The 17,237-nt window shown below is 30.0% G+C and overlaps 1 protein-coding gene across 1 annotated transcript; it reads right to left on the bottom strand.

Annotated features, from left to right (window-relative positions):
• Nucleotides 1–5,818: 5,818 nt before the first annotated feature.
• LOC105112575 (pyruvate dehydrogenase E1 component subunit alpha, mitochondrial-like) lies at nt 5,819–11,720 on the bottom strand. Its single transcript, XM_011008309.1, has 8 exons — nt 10,850–11,720; nt 10,686–10,765; nt 9,319–9,396; nt 7,413–7,508; nt 7,242–7,313; nt 6,983–7,036; nt 6,764–6,829; nt 5,819–6,233 (listed from the first exon to the last, which is right to left on the bottom strand). Exons 1-8 carry the CDS (start codon nt 11,538–11,540, stop codon nt 6,189–6,191), a joined length of 1,182 nt encoding a protein of 393 aa, XP_011006611.1. The 5' UTR covers nt 11,541–11,720; the 3' UTR covers nt 5,819–6,188.
• Between the last annotated feature and the right edge of the window lie 5,517 nt (nt 11,721–17,237).

The raw sequence follows: 17,237 nt of genomic DNA, 5'->3' as shown, positions 1-17,237 counted from the left end.
AAATTACCCTTGATTCTTCGGTCATTCCATTTTGTTGATGATTTTCAATTTGATTAACAAATCCAATAAATTTACCGACTTCTCTATTTATTTCTTGCCATCTATTTGAGATGCTTATTTGGGAATCATTATTCAATTTTTCTCCATTCTCTACAAAGTAAGCATGTACTCGAGCCCAGAACTGTTTTGTTTGTTGTTCAACTCCTGTAATTGGATCTTTGTGTGTATTTAGCCCTGCAATGACAAGTAAACAATCTTCCTCTAGTGAGAAGTTTTTACTTCCTTGTGATTTTTTTCTTGTATGGACATTTAAATTAGAGTATGTTAAGTCATCAATTAATTGATTAGAATCACTTGGTTGAGAGAGAATATCTTCTGACTCACTCATAAGAAAGTTGGTGAAAGAGCTTGTAAAATTTGAATCCATCTACATTAAAAAAAACATCAAGTTAAAACCTTATAAGAGAGTGTAAAAGATGTGCACATTCAATGTCTAGCAATTTTGTAGTTTACATACATGTGAATTAATAACAAGCATTGCATCCTACTTGTTCTAACATTATAATTTGACTATTTTTTGGAACTAAAAGAGGATTAATATACTGGTTTAATTACATTTTCAACAAGACAAAATATAATTAACCTCAAATTAAAACAAATAATCAAAAATAAATTTTAAATATATCACTCTATATTTTTATCAATATCAGCTACTATTATTACTTCCTCTTAATTTTTTCAAAGATAACAGCATAAATAAAAAATTATTTTCCTTAACCCATAACAAAAACATAAAATAACAAAGAAATAAAAATCATCACAAATATCAAATTAACAATAAAAGATCTACAAAAGCAAGAGATATTAAAGAGTAAATATAAAAAGCTTTTAAATAAATATACCTTTTAATTTCAGCTAATTGACACAACCATGTTATTAATTAACCAGAGAATAATTAATTTTTTCTTTTTCTAAATTTGAGAGAAAAGTGAGGCATAATACAAGACTTAAAAAAAAACCTAGTTATTAGTAACGTTAATAAAATTTTGGCTATTCTACATAAACTTATAAAAATAACTGATTAGTACTTAAAAGTGCATTTTTATCATGGTTTTATATCATCATTTTGCACTTGAAGTATCAATAACTCCTTAACTAAAATATGTTTTATAAGAATGTATCTAATAATATAAGATACCTATAATTTGTGGTAAATGTCTATTTTTAATGCAGGTCTATCACATAAATGAAAGGATTGATTGATGACTTGAAGAACTTAAATTGCAAGGATAAAGAGATGGCCAAACTTAGAAAAGAGATGTCGGTGCAATCCAAACCGGAACACTATTCAGTAATTGGGTTATATATGGAGCTACAGATCTCAGATTTAGGTCCAATTTATATGGATGGAAAGGTAAGACATAGGCCTACAACTTTCATATGGAGCCCAAGATCTAAAAAGGCCATTATCAAGTCCAAATTGTAGCAACAACAAAGAAGCCCGAATCTGTCTTCCAGCCCGAGCACTGTTCGGTATTTTGGCCATATCTGGAGTTCTAGAAGTCCAAATGAGCTGAAATTTTTACACAAGAAAGCTGAGACAATTGCCTACAACTTTCATGTTTGCAACTGGCTCCAGTTTTGACGTTATCAATGACGTTTTGGGCAGACAAGAGAAGATAAAGATTGTCACCAAGTCAAAAGTTGGCCACCCACTTATCAATTAGTCATCAAATCAATAGTTCCTAATTTTGGCCTATAAAAGGAGGCATTTGCCATGCATTTAGGCATCTTGGTTTCCAGATCAAGATCATGCTCTTCCTTTCTCTCTTTGTATTTTTTATGCTTTGTTTTCATTAATATTAAGTTTATGCCTTTCATTTCCTTTCCTTTACTTAGTTAACTTTTATGTTCTTATTTTGTTTATCTATTTTGCTTTCTTTCATTATGTCTAGCTAAGTTAATTATGTCAAGGTGAAAAGGTTACACTAATGGTGTAAGAATAAGTATAATGTAAACTTAATATGGACTTTAATGTTTGATACTAACATGTTTTATATTTGTTATCTTGTTCACTCTTTAATACTTTGCTTGTTAAATGACTAATCTTGATTTATGTTGTATAACACTTGGTACAACAAATGCTTGGCACTTTCATAGCCCATAATGTATGGTATAACCGACACCTGAGCTATGAAAGGAACTTGATTTATTGTTAACATAAGTTATAATCATGAATGCTTTTGTTGTTGTTGTACTATTGTCGTTTATAATTTGTATAATTAACCTCCCTGTGGTTCGACCCCGGTCTTTCCGGGTTATTTATTACTTCGACACTCCTGCACTTGGGAGAAGACAACAATCTTTTCGTCGTGTCAATAACTCTTTGTAAATTAAAAAGTTATTTTGTCTTTTTTGTTGTCTGCTTCGTTGGAATGGTTAAATAAAAAAACGAAAGGTAAAAGGATATATTTTTTAATTTGCCTCTTCATTTGCACCTCTGGTTGGTGATGCTTTTATGTGAATTGAAATATTTTAGTCTGTTTTTTTAGTTTTTTATTTTTAATTTTTAAATTTAAAATATCTCATTTTTTTATTATTATATTTTAAGGAAAAAAAAGAAATGAAAAGGAGGGGATTTGGTTTTTTCAGTTTGATAAATTTTCAAACCGAACTGAAGTGAAAATCGAAAAAACATAACGAGCGGAATTGTGGTGGTTTAAGGTAGGTTTTGATGACTCAAGGCAGGAGAGTGTCACCGTCCAATCCAAGCTCTTTGAGGAAGCGAACAACACATTTTAATTACGTAAATTGATCACCGCAAGATTCCAACGCTGTGATAGCCTATGATTTATCATTTTGCTGAATCCCCAACAGTCCATATTGACCGTGGAACAAACGTGTTTCTTGCCCCCACCTCGCATATTAATTACGACTTATAATAAGATTCTCTTGGAGCCCACCATCATCGCTACGCACCGGATTAACATAAAACTATCTTCTCTTCTTCTTTAGTTCTACTTTTCTAAAAAAAACAACATTAAAATTACAATTATGTTTTAAAAAAAAAACCAAAATAATAATCATAAAAGAAGAGTCATCTTAATATTTTATATTCATCTTAATTTAATTAGATAAGTGATTGGTGCTATGCCATAAGTTAGTCCAAATTTATTTTAAAATTAAAAAGGGATACTCACATTGCTATAGTATTTTTAAAGAAATAATAAAAGAAACTTGATATTCAAGCATTAACTTGACTAAATCATATAAGATCTAGTAATATAATAATATGATTTAAATTGTAGGCAACGATGACAAATAAATTGTAAAAACAAAATTGATAATAATTAATTAAAAAAATCCACTGATATCATACCCGAAAGAAAATATTGTTAGAGACTTATTGTCATTCCACTATGGACATTGCCGACCACCAAAGAAGTTTGTTGTGGTAGTCCAAACTCTATTGCAAAAGGTTGCACTACAACATTGAAAGAAGTCACATTGACTATTAGAGTAATGTCTCGAAAAAACAAACCAAACAAAATACAATGAAGTGAGTATCTACCTATATTCAACCAATTAATTCTATTTAGTTCTTGAACAAAATTTATTTTAAAAAATAAATTTAATAATAAATAACAAATAAAAAGACTCAAGATAATCTAATTAAATAAAAAAATAAAGGGTAAAACGAAGGATGTAGAAAGCATTTAAAAGAGAGAGTTCAATATCTAATTAAATAAATTTTTAAAAATAACTTAAAAATAATTAAAAAAACCAAAGCAATCTTGAGTGACCCTCCTAAAATTGGATTAATTTTTCAAATTTACAGCTCATAAAATCCTCGACACAAGCTTAACCATGAAGTTCAAATTCAAAGCAACTTACTATTGAAAGATGATATCAAGTAAAAAATACCAATCTAAAAAATTTAGCAAAACCAAATAAATAAATGAGGATAAAATTTAATATGAAAAAAGTAATAGCAAGTGAAATCATAAAAAAAAAATCAATTCTAAAAATTATCTTAGATTGTATAAAAAAAAAATCAATTCTAAAAATTATCCTAGATTGCATAAATAGTAATTAAAAAAATAAAAATTAAATTTGATAAAGAAAAAAATTAAACGAGAATGAATTAAAGCAAAATTTTTATTTTATAAATTATTTTAAATAAAAAATAATAACCAAAAAACATCAACTAAATAAAAAAAAGAAAAGAAAAGTTGAGAGGTTAATTTAAAAAATGAAGGCATGCATAAACGTCGAGAAAGAAAGAGATCCGTTGAAAAGTTTAGGCAAGCAGATATAAAAATAAACTAAACAATTAAGATAAAGTGCTTTAGTCCTATTATTATTGAGAAAATTATATAGTGTAAACTAATTATATATTTACAGGATAACATAAAAATATTAACCAAAAGGTAAGTATGGATATATAAAGAATTATAGAATTTTGAATTAATAAATAAAAAAAGGGGACTAGAAAGAAAGTTATCGTTGAAGATTGTATCATCCGTCCTTAAGGCTAAACAATACCTTGAATAGATGCCATTTCAATCAAGGTCCATGAATTAGAAAACTTACACAAATTCTCTCTCAATAACGCAAAACCTGAATCGAGAGGAAGAAGAGCGCAGGAGTAAAGAAAACAGAGAGTATTGATTTTCTATCTTTTTCTTCCTTTTCTCCCTTGCTAAGAATGAAATCCTTCCAGCCTAGTTATACGTATACTATATAGTAGGGTGAATATTTCCAATTTAGTTCAGTTTTTATAACAAAAAAAAAGTAAACCAATTAAATTTTTTTTAAGAAAACTAAAACTAGTTAAAGCTGATAAGTTTCAGTTTAGTTTGATTTTTTAAACAAAAATAAAATTGGTTCAATTTTTTTCTGTTTAGCTCAGTTTTTTTGTTTAGTTTAGTTCTAACTTGGTTTTTTCTGGATTTTTTTTGTTTGAGTTTGGTTCAGTTTTTTTACTTACACCTGCTTACACCTGCTAAGATGTAGGAATAATCCGAAATTAATTACAATTAATTAATGACAATTCATTGAATTTGTAAAATCAATGAATATGAGAAGATTCAATGGAACTTAATTAGTTCAAAATTAATTAATTTATTGTAGTTCATTGAATTAGTAGAATCAATAAAACTGAATTAATTCATGACTAATTATAATTTATTCTTGCATGAATCAATGACATAAAAAATAACTGAATTTTGTATGACATAAAAAAATATTATAAAAGTAATAGTTACAAGATCAATTTTAAAAAATGTCTGTTGTGTTAACAAATTAAAAGATGAAATATTAATAGAAAGGGAAGGAAAATGATTAAATTATTAATAATAATTACTGAGGGAGAAATAAAAAATAATTTGACATAGGTCTATTAATATCTTTTAATTTCTTTCAACAAATATTTAATATGATATAAACCTATTTATACCTTCCTTAAAATGTACATATCTTATGTTACTTAAATAAAGATAAAGAGTTCTTGTAAAAAAAATAATAATTTGGATATCAAAAGGTATCTCTAAATTAATAGCAAAATAATGAAATTGTTAATTCAATTTATTTTTACATATATCCCAAACTTAAGAATTATAATAAATTATTAATTAAATTCAAATTTACTTGTAAACCAAATTAAATTCACAAACAAGAGCATCATGCCCATCTAGGAGCATGTGTTGATCTATTTACAAAACAAACCTCTAAACTCATGACTCCTTGTCTATCTATTTTTTGGTGTCTCCTCTTACTAGGATTTTAATTCTACAATCATTAATTTTTATATGAAGTATTAAGGATATATTTTCCAAGTCAAATTGACACAGAAAATGGAAAGGTCTTATTACTGTCAAATTGACAAAAGCTGAAAGATTCTTGGCAAATCATGTCCGGATGCTCTTGCATTCTTGAGCACATTACCAGCTCATTCAACAAAAATCATGGAAACTTGTTGTATCTCACCGAAAGAAAACTACACTAGAAAAAATAGTTTTGCCCCCCAACTTGAGAAGAAACAGTTTTCTATACAGAAGTGAGGAAAACAAAATTAGGCAGGAAGAAATGCATGCTTATCTTCACTTATTCTATCATTTTCAATAGTTACTTGGTACGGAGATTTGGAGGCCGTGGGGCATCAGAAAACTTCCCGTCCAAGTTTTAGCTCAGGGGAGCACAGCTCTATCTACTTTCCTATCAGCTCCATATGCCTGCAATTCAAAACCATGAAACCATCACTATCAGCTATCTGCTATAAGCCATCATACTGGCGTGTTATGTCAGAAAAAGAAAAGGGAAAAAATTTCATGTTGCTCGTGTGAAAGACCCTAAAGTCCTCGCATTTTTGTGTAAAGTTAGATATATCACAGGAAACAAGTAGAAAACTCAGACTGGAAGGAGTTAATTGTCTTGATCATAGTCAATAATCATCTGCTGTATTCAAGGAATAAACATATAGTATCCACGTGTACTCACAAGAGAGGGCGAGAGAGAAACACAAAGACTCATTTTTAAGTGCTTTCTGTCTTTTACCATCCCTATTTTACCCTCTATGATACTATATCCCCATCAAGCAGTTATAGACATTTATTGGACAAAAGTGACCAAGAAACTCGTAGTGGCAGTACTTGAGAAGGTTTTTAGATGTTCAGAACTATCCTCAAAGGAAATATACATGTAGAGGAACAAAAAACAATTGATAGACAGACAGATAGTCGAAAAGAAAGGAAACCTTTACTACCTCAACTCCCATACCCTTCGCGTATACGTTTGTGAAAAGTTCTGAAGGTTCTGGCATAGGACTTTCCTGTTAAAACAATTGAAAAGGAAAAAAGAGGCATCAAAAAACCATGAAAATTTTGAGAATACTCGAAAAGCAAAATCAGTGAGACAAGGAAAGAGTTCCTTCAACAAATTAGGTTACAAAGCATTTAAAATTAAAACAATATATGGTTCTTACCTTGGCTTGAGCAATGGCTTCATCTACTTGTTTTCTCACTTCTTTTTCAATATCCTGAAAAGCATAGGAAAGCAATGCAAATCTGTTTACATTCGATCATGATAACATAGTTCTGAACTTCATTGTAATTGTGAGAATCTTCCTCAAGACATGAGGAGAGAGAGATACAGTCTATTAATAAAAAGTAACATTACTTGATAACGAAAGACATGATTGTCCAGAATTCATGTAAGAATGCAATCCTAGTTCACAAAATTACCTTTAGCTCTTTCTCAGTAGCTAGATCATGGGTCACTATCAACTTTCTTACTCTTTCAATTGGATCACGTTCCTGAGGATTATATCACAGACCAAATTATACATGAAACATCTGAAATAGTAAACAAACTTTGCCTTCGAAAAAGAAATGCTGAATAGAACATGCAATAACCTGTCTCACGCCACTGATCTCGTCACGGGTACGGTAGGTGCTCCCAGGATCAGACATGGAGTGACCATGATACCTATAGGTATCCATTTCAAGTATCTGACATGAGCATGAAAAAATAAAATAAATAAACAAATCAATTTGATAGAGTGAGAATCAAGAATTACAACACAGGGATTCAATCAACTACTTCCATTGCCAGCTGATGTGACAGTAACAAAATATTACCAGATTAAATTGTATTAACACTGATACAGACAGGATTTTGGTGAATTCTATAAATTTTTACACATCCCCACACATAATCTCGCGCCTCACATAATTTCAGCTACTAGCAGATGTTAAAACAGGGCATTTTCTTTGGAATTTGGAAAAGCTGGTTCAAAATAAGAATTTACTGAAAAGCTAAAGGAATAGTAAAAGAAACCAACCCAGCCTTAATGCCTCAAAGTAAACAATTTCAGCTGTGAGCATATGTCACATTGCTTTTGTTTGGATTCTGGATAAGATAAACTTACACGAATAAATTCTACAAAAAGGCTGAAACAATAGTAAGAAACAATAAAACAACCCAGCCTTAATTTCCCATGGTGTTAAAATCAACCAACGATTTAGAGCATGATTCTCAATTAACAGATATGTCCTCAACTCTCTTAAAGACAGAAAATCTAACCAAATCTGTCTGTCAGACCTATCTAGGATCATGCATATCCCTTGACACATTGGTGATATCAAAGCTCTCAAGACAATGTCTTAAGCAGTAGCTCTGAAACTTCAGCTTCATAATAGGGAGATTGCCCATAATTTCTCAAACTTCCAAGAGGTTTTAAATTAAAATAACAGTTAGAATAAACATCATTTTTCATGAAAAAAATGTGTTCTGATGATGTATCATGATTGAACACGGATTTGCAACTTCAACAATGCATAGCTCCGTTACTTTCAGCATTATTTATTACATAAAAAATGCTTCAATCTTTCGCTGTGCAATGGCTTTATTTTGGAGAAACAAGATCACAAAATGTTATCGAATTACCAATCAATGGTTAGAAATTGGCCTCGATTAAAATTGGTTAAATAGATAACTGCACAACAGATTCCCCTGTATCCAAAAGAGTCCAGAACACTGGCATGCTGGTCAGTTTAATTAAGAACCACTCACCTAACTTATAATTAGTAAGCACAGCCATGTGCATCATCCAACCAAGCTCCTAGATGAGCATCAGATGTGTTTATTCCATGTAAAGATTTGCAGCCCCTCTTATTGTGCCCAAGATAGTTCACTTACAGTTATCTAGCAATTTAAGCAAACCGAATTACTTCATTTATTTAACAGAGGATATCATCTTATCAAATTCTTTTCATCGAATCCTAGTAGAAAGTACTGTGTGCCCTAAGGAAATAGATCATAAGCAAGTTTATGTCATTACTCTGTGAAATGTTCAGTCAGACTGTCCAGGATCTGGCAAACTCAAACTCAGGCTAGAATCCTGAACATGCTCAATTGCACTTTGATGGGCTTACAGCCTTAAACTATCAAAGCATGGCTTTTCCAGAGAAATGCAAAAAGGATAGGGTAACCTAGCCTCAGAACAAAGAAAGTGCACACCTTGAATACACTTTCTTCTTAGATAAGCAGGCTCTAATACAGCATAAATCATATTGAAAAAAACAGGAATCCCTTTGGAATAAGCTATATAATATTGTTATTCAAAGCATCACTATACCATTAAATGACATTAAATAGCTGTTTAATTACCAAGATCCAAATTATAAGTGATGGGAAAGAACAAAGCAGTGGAATGACTTCATGAAGAGTTAATAAAAGAAGAAAGAATGAAGATCAAGGCCTCAAAATCAAAGGACCTTAAAAACACACGCACAACAATTGGACAGAATTAAAACTCACAATGGGTCCACTCTTTAAGGCGTGCTCCTTCGCAAATTTGCATGCTTGTTTCACAGCAAGAGCATCCATACCATCTACCTGTTAACAAAAATTATGAAGTATGAAACAAACTCAAAAACCTAACCTATTATGTTGTGGTAGAAAAATCCCAGTAACCAGCCTAACCCAAATTCACTGAGACACGACAATTTTCATTTCATTCAAAAAGACCAATTCCAGCCAAAGCTGAAAGCATCAATCAAGTAAAAAGAAAAATCATATTCACATCACACTCTTGAAAAACTATGCATTTTTTTTTAAATATGAAACGTATATTCAAAACTATCTCCAAGCAATTGACCAGGAAATCTTAAAAAAGTTCCTAGATTGAGAGTCTGAGATCAATGACAAGGTACATCCAGAAACGATACCATGAAAGGAGCCAAAAAGTTCTGAGAAATCATGCTATATTGACAATGTACATACAACACAGCTTCATTTGCAAAGTACGGGTTAACTTTTTCTATCAGGATTGACGCCCCGTAACTGAACTTTGATGAAATGCAGAAAAGATGGAGAATACCACATGCTGGCAAGCAGACAAAAAGAAAGACACTGGAAACTCTTAGAAATACATCATAAAGGATAAAAATCATTTGGGATTTATCATGACATAGTTGCATGCTTTTTATGTTATAACTTCATTGCAAGCATTTGCAGCACCAAATTTGCAATTAGAATACATCATAAAGGAAAAAAGTCATTTCGAATTTATCATGACATGGTTGCATGTTTTTTATGTTATAACTTCATTGCAAGTTTAGCAATAACATCTATCATTCCTTTCTTTAGAAAAGACAGTAAAAAGCACAAGGCAAAATATTTTGCAACATCTTATGCGTCATAATATAGTCTTCAAATGGAATAGCTTGATGAGTGGCCCATGAAATTTCCCAGTCAACTCGATACTGCAAGAGGCTAATTTCTAAACTAGCAATTCAAACGAGAAACTAAGGTGAATCCAGTCAGCAATTCCTTAATAGCATGCTGACTTTGTTTCTCAACAACATAATGGGAAAGGAAAAGGAAAAAAAAAAAAACCTAGAGTTAAAACCTTTCTCCATCATGTAAGACCCACAACATACACATTTAGTCATTCAAAAGTACATAATATAACTGTGATTACTCCCATCTATTATACAGCTAGAGAATATGATAACAACATACATTTAAACAATAGAACAGAATAGGCATGGTTACTTCCAAAACAACAACACAGATAACATTCCCATTTCTCCATGATAGAAACCATATAATAATTATAGTCAGTCAATAAAACCCAAAATTTCAACAGAACATACAAGCACAAATGCAAGACTGTATGTTACCTTCAAGCCAGGAACATAATCTCCACGCTTGTAGTATGCTGGACTCTTGGCCGCTCTCCACTCGGCTGTCCCCATTCCATCTGCGCCAAAAACACATTGCATCCAATTGACAAACAGAAGCAAATGGAATAATAATAAATAATGAAATTATTTATGTATCTCACAATGATTATTCTCGCAGACCAAAATGATTGGAAGATCCCAAAGAGCTGAGATATTAAGAGCCTCGAACAACTGTCCTTGATTAGCAGCACCATCTCCATACAAAGCAAAGGCGACGGCATCGTCCTTGTTATACTTATGAGCAAATGCCAATCCACAACCTAACGGTACTTGAGCTCCTACAATACCATGCCCTCCATAAAATCCACTATTTTTCTTATAGAAATGCATGGACCCACCTTTCCCATTCGAACAACCGCCCTGTCGTCCCATCAGCTCCGAAAATATCTCCAGGAGGGTCCCACCTCTTCCCAGAAACGTGCAGTGGTCACGGTAGGCAGTTATGATGCTGTCATTTTTGGTAATTGCAGCCTCCATACCAACGGCCACGGCTTCTTGACCGTCGTAAAGGTGGCAGAATCCGCGGATGAGCTTGGCCTTGTATAGAGAGTCGGCGGCGATCTCCATACGGCGCATGGTGGCCATGTCGCGGAAGAAGGAGAGGAGTTCTTGGGGACTGGTATCGACGGTGCGCGATGGTGGATCGCATCTGTGGGTGGTAAAGGGAATGGAGGTCTCGATTGTGAGGGGATCAGTTGAGGTAGAGATCGGACGGCGGAGACAAAAGGCGGTGACGAGAGGTTTGAGGAAATTGGATCCGGAGGAAGATGATTTTAGGTGTGATAAGGCCATCTCGACCGCCGGTGTCTTTCGTTGTATTGGTGGGAGAGGTTTGAATTTAAAGGGCAATGGAGGGGTTTGGTGAGGGTCAAGAAGACACGAGGAAGAGTTAGCTTTGGTTGTTGGCGGCGGTTGGAAAGGTCACCTGTGATATTTTTTTTATTAATTTTGCTGATGGTGGGGATATATTCTGTTTTAATAAAGAGTTTTGGATGGATATTATTAAAAGCAATAGAAGTACAGGGTGTGTTGAAGTACAATAATGATTATTTTTTAAAGTATATTTAAAAATATATTAAAATTATTTTTTTATTTTTTTAAAATTATTTTTTATATTAAAAATATATTAATTAAAAAAATTAAATCTTTTTAAAACTTAAAAAAAAAAAAGAACTGTAGAGGAGTATGTCTGCTTTGACTCGAGTAATCACCCGTTAATCGTGATTTTAACGAAGATTTTGTTGTCTAGATGCTGTCCTCTGTTTTTTTATAAGGTAAATTGGTACGACCAACACTTGTAACACAGGATGGAAAAACCAAGTGAGCAAAAAACCTATAAAAAAAGCTTGTACAGCAGTGTAGTCATGATTGTAATTATTTTTTAAATAATTTTTTATATTAAAATATATATATAAATAATTTTTTTATTTTAAAAAAATTATTTTTAATATCATTATATCAAAATAATTTAAAAATATTAAAAATATATTAATTTAAAATAAATAAATAAATTTTAATTTTTTAAAAATATTTTTAAAACACGTAGAAAAACATCCATCACAAGATATTAATTTTCCACGTAAAAACAGTATTTGAATGTGCTTTCAATCAGACATTACAACAAATGCTATGTTTACATCATTTTCCCTTTGACCAGTCATTAAAAACAAATATAAAAGGCTTTCCTATTATCAATGATTTTCTCATCGACGACACCCCTTTGTTTTTTTTTTTTTTGATAGGATAAAATTTGAATTTAGATCTTCAATCTAGATTTCATTTGTACCCAATGTTCAAATGACATTTTAGCGTCTAGCTAGGTTACAATGACTGTATCTTGTTATTTAAAGAGTATCTGTAAATTTTTTTAAAATTTTTTATTAATATAGATATGTAGATTAATTTGTGTATATTTCAACTAATTTTATAAATTTTAAAATTAATAATTATATAAGTTTTTAATAATTTAAAGATTTATAAAAATTAATTTAATATTTTTTTAAAAATAAATTCAGATACTAATCATTTAAATTATCATTTAAAAGTTAATGATAACGGGATCATTATCTTTTTTACTATGGCAATGCCGAGCTTAATTGCGCATGTGATATGTGAAAAAAATCTGATTTTGAGTGGTCCTTGTCATAAAATTCCATTGAATTTTTCATAACATTCACGAATGGATAGTTTGCTGACATCATTATTGTAAATGGTACTGTCAAGCTTCTTTATTCTTATATATACACGTAGCACGTTGACTTTCAGGTACAGTAAATTTCAATCAGCTGAAAATGAAAATGCAAATGATGAATGTGATTGAATTCAATAATTTTTTTTATTTTGTTAATTATTTTTTAGTTAATTATATAATAATAAAATATGTGTATGATATTTTTGTGCGAAATAATATATATTTTAAAACTAAAAAAAATCATGATAGACATATGAATAAGATAATAAAAATAAATCATTAATAATAAAAAAATAAAATTATAAAAAAAAAGAAAAAAAAAGTCTAGTAGGGTGGGTCTAGACATTGAAAAAACATCACTAAACACATGGGCTTTTCAACCCAATTAAAACACTGGGTTTATCTCTTTTTTTTTAATTTTTTAAATAAATGGATCATTTTTTTTATAAAAACTAAAAAGACAATCAACAATGCCTTGCCTGTTTTATTTATTTTTTAATTTAAAAATTATTTTTAATTCAAAATATTTAGAAAACACTATAAATACCTTGATAAATCTATTTATAACCACCAAAGACTCAAATTAACAAAATAAATATGAAGTTAAAATATAGTTCACTTTGGTCAAATAACTCTTATAAAATAGAATTTTTGTCACCAAAGCTACACCTATGCTAGTGTTTTTGTGCGAAATAATATATATTTTAAAATTAAAAAAAATCATGATAGACATGTGAATAAAATAGTAAAAATAGATCATTAATAGTAAAAAAATAAAATTATAAAAATAAATTATTAACAATTAAATAAATAAAAAAAAAAGTCTAGCAGGGTGGGTCTAGACATTGAAAAAACATCAGTAAACGCATGGGCTTTTCAACCCAATTAATAAATACCTTGATAAATCTATTTATAACCACCAAAGACTCAAATTAACAAAATAAATATGAAGTTAAAATATAGTTCACTTTGGTCAAATAACTCTTATAAAATAGAATTTTTGTCACCAAAGCTACACCTATGCTAGTGACATGACACGACTAAAAGATTGATATCTTCTCCCAAGTGCAGGAGTGTCGAAGTAATAAATAACCCGGCAAGACCGGGGTCGAACCACAGGGAGGTTAATTGTATAAATTATAAATAATAATAATACAACAACAATAACAATAACAATGACACGACTGAAAGATTGATGTCTTCTCCCAAGTGCAGGAGTGTCGAAGTAATAAATAACCCGGCAAGACCGGGGTCGAACCACAGGGAGGTTAATTGTACAAATTATAAACGTCAACAGTACAACAACAACAATAATAACAACAATGACAATAACAACAACAACAACAACAACAACAACAACAACAATAATACTAATAATAGTAGTAGTAGTAGTAATAATAATAATAAAGAAAGAGAAGAAGAAGAAGATTATGAGAACTTGGAGATGGAAAATTAATGTAAGGATTAAACAATAATAATAACAAATGTCAAGGTTAGAGGTTTCACTAATGGTATGTCAAACAAGTATAGTATAAACTCTTATTATTCAATTGGAAACCACACACAAAGGAGGTTCCAATCAGATTATAGATTGTTAACATGATTACATTAGTCATCTTATTCGATTAAAGCTAGTTGTTAACATGATTACATTAGTCATCTTATTCAATTAATGCTAATACTTGTAAATCTCGTCAAGCATTCATGATTATAACTTATGTTAACAACAAATCAAGTTCCTTTCATAGCTCAGGTGTCGGTTATACCATACATTATGGGCTATGAAAGTGCCAAGTATTTGTTGTACCAAGTGTTATATAACATAAATCAAGATTAGTCATTTAACAAGCAAAGTATTAAAGAGTGAACAAGATAACAATTATAAAACATGTTAGTATCAAACATTAAAGTCCATATTAAGTTTACACTATACTTATTCTTACACCATTAGTGTAACCTTTTCACCTTGACATAATAAACTTAGCTAGACATAATAAAAGAAAGAAACATAAATAAACAAAATAAGAACATAAATAAGATAAAAGTTAGCTAAGTAAATGAAAGGAAATGAAAGGCATAAACTTGATATTAATGAAAGCAAAGTATAAACATTATAAAAAATACAAAGAGAGAAAGGAAGAGCATGATCTTGATCTGGAAACCAAGATGCCTAAATGCATGGCAAATGCCTCCTTTTATAGGCCAAAATTGGGAACTATTGATTTGATGACTAATTGATGAGTGGGTGGCCAACTCTTGACTTGGTGACAATCCTTATCTTCTCTTGTCTGCCTAAAACGTCATTGATAATGTCAAAATTGGAGCAACTTGAAAGCATGAAAGTTGTAGGCAATTGTCTCAGCTTTCTTGCGTAAACAATTCAGCTCATTTGGACTTCTAGAACTCCAGATATGGCCACAATACCGAACAGTGCTCGGGCTGGAAGACAGATTCGGGCTTCTTTGTTGTTGCTACAATTTGGACTTGATAATGGCGTTTTTAGATCTTGGGCTCCATATGAAAGTTGTAGGCCTATGTCTTACCTTTCCATCCATATAAATTAGACCTAAATCTGAGATCTATAGCTCTAGATATGACCCAATTACCGAACAGTGTTCCGGTTTGGATTGCATCGACATCTCTTTTCTAAGGTTGGCCATCTCTTTATCCTTTCAATTTTAGTTCTTAAATTCATCAATCAATCCTTTCATTTATGTGATAGGCCTGCATTTAAAATGAACATTTACCACAAATTAAAGGTATCTTATATTATTAGATATATTATTATAAAACATGCTTTAGTTAAGGAGTTATTGATACATCAAGTGCAAAATGATGAGATAAAACCTTGATAAAAATGCACTTTTAAGTACTAATCAATTAATAAAAATATGTAAGATCTCAAGTTAATTTTTAACATAGTAAAAAAAAATAGAACAGTGTTGTAATTGTTATTGTGAAACATTAATTTCCTAGTCTCTATAAAATAAATTTCTAAAAAAAAGTTTAAAGAAAAAAAATTAAAAAAAGAATTACAAAATAAGAAAATGAACAAAACAACAATATAAATAGGTCAAATGTAAAGAAAACAATCCAAAAAATGTAAAAAAAAATAAAAAACACACCAAAATCATGAATTTGGCGTGCAAGTTATATTTTTTAAAAAAACAATGTTAGGTATTCTGGTTGTTCCAATGTGTTTTTCACAATCAAAATTTAAAGTCTTATTTGAAAAGTCTATGTAATCATCTAACAAAATAAATCAATAACTACTTATGTAAATAACAAAAAGTCTTTAAAAATAATTGAGAAAGAAACTGTAAAGATAAGATATTTATCTAATTATGTTTACTAAACTTCATTATTTAAATAAATAAGAGATAAATCCAATCTTAAAAACTCATAACTTAAATGCTAAATATAAACAAAAATAACTGAATAAACCTACACTATAAAAAAATATTATGAAGGACCGAACATATCAGAAAAATATAAGGATTGAACACCTGCTAATATGAAAAAAAGATAATAAAAGCCTCAAGTGAACCCATTAATTAACCCAGGCTAACAAATCACATATATGACTTAGGATATGAAATTGGGATGACCCCATAAATAACAAAGAGAAAAAAATAACGGAAAAAATATTTGAAAAAAATATTTTAAAAAAGATCAAAACCAACTTAGGCTTATCTTTCAGATCTATTACCTACGTCATGAGACCATGATGACCCCATTAAAGGCAAACCTAAAATAACAAAGAAGAAAGATTTTTAACCAAACAAATATTGAGGGATCAAATTAAGGAAAAAAATCAATTAAAAAACAATGCGAACAAAACAAATAGTAATTAAAATAATAAGGACTAAATTCAACATAAAAACCCATTGTAATTAAATGTTTAGCGATGTAATTGAAAAAAACAAATCATTTAAGAAAATAATTAAAAAATAACAATTAAAAGGATTAGCATCAAACTTAGCATAAAAATTCAATGAAAAAAAAGGTAAAAGGATGGAATTAAAGAGAAACAAATAGATCAAGAAAATGATTGAAAACCATAAATATAATAATTAAAAAAATAAGGACTAAATTTAATTAAAAAACTAACAAAATCAAACAACTAAGGATGAAATAAAAAATAAAATCCAATTAGAAACAATCAATATAAGTAAAATAATTGCAAGTATGAGGAAAGGATTGAATAAAAAAAATTAAAGGGTTGGTATAATTTTTTCTATAGCCATCATGCAATTCGAGAAAAGAAAGAGAAGGAAAAGAAAGAGAGAAAAAATAAT

Source organism: Populus euphratica, unplaced genomic scaffold, assembly GCF_000495115.2.
Source record: "Populus euphratica unplaced genomic scaffold, PopEup_1.0 scaffold351.1, whole genome shotgun sequence".
NCBI classification, from domain to species: domain Eukaryota; kingdom Viridiplantae; phylum Streptophyta; class Magnoliopsida; order Malpighiales; family Salicaceae; genus Populus; species Populus euphratica.
The sequence above is the reverse complement of the archived record's forward strand: the minus strand, read 5'-3'. Positions and strand labels throughout refer to the sequence as shown.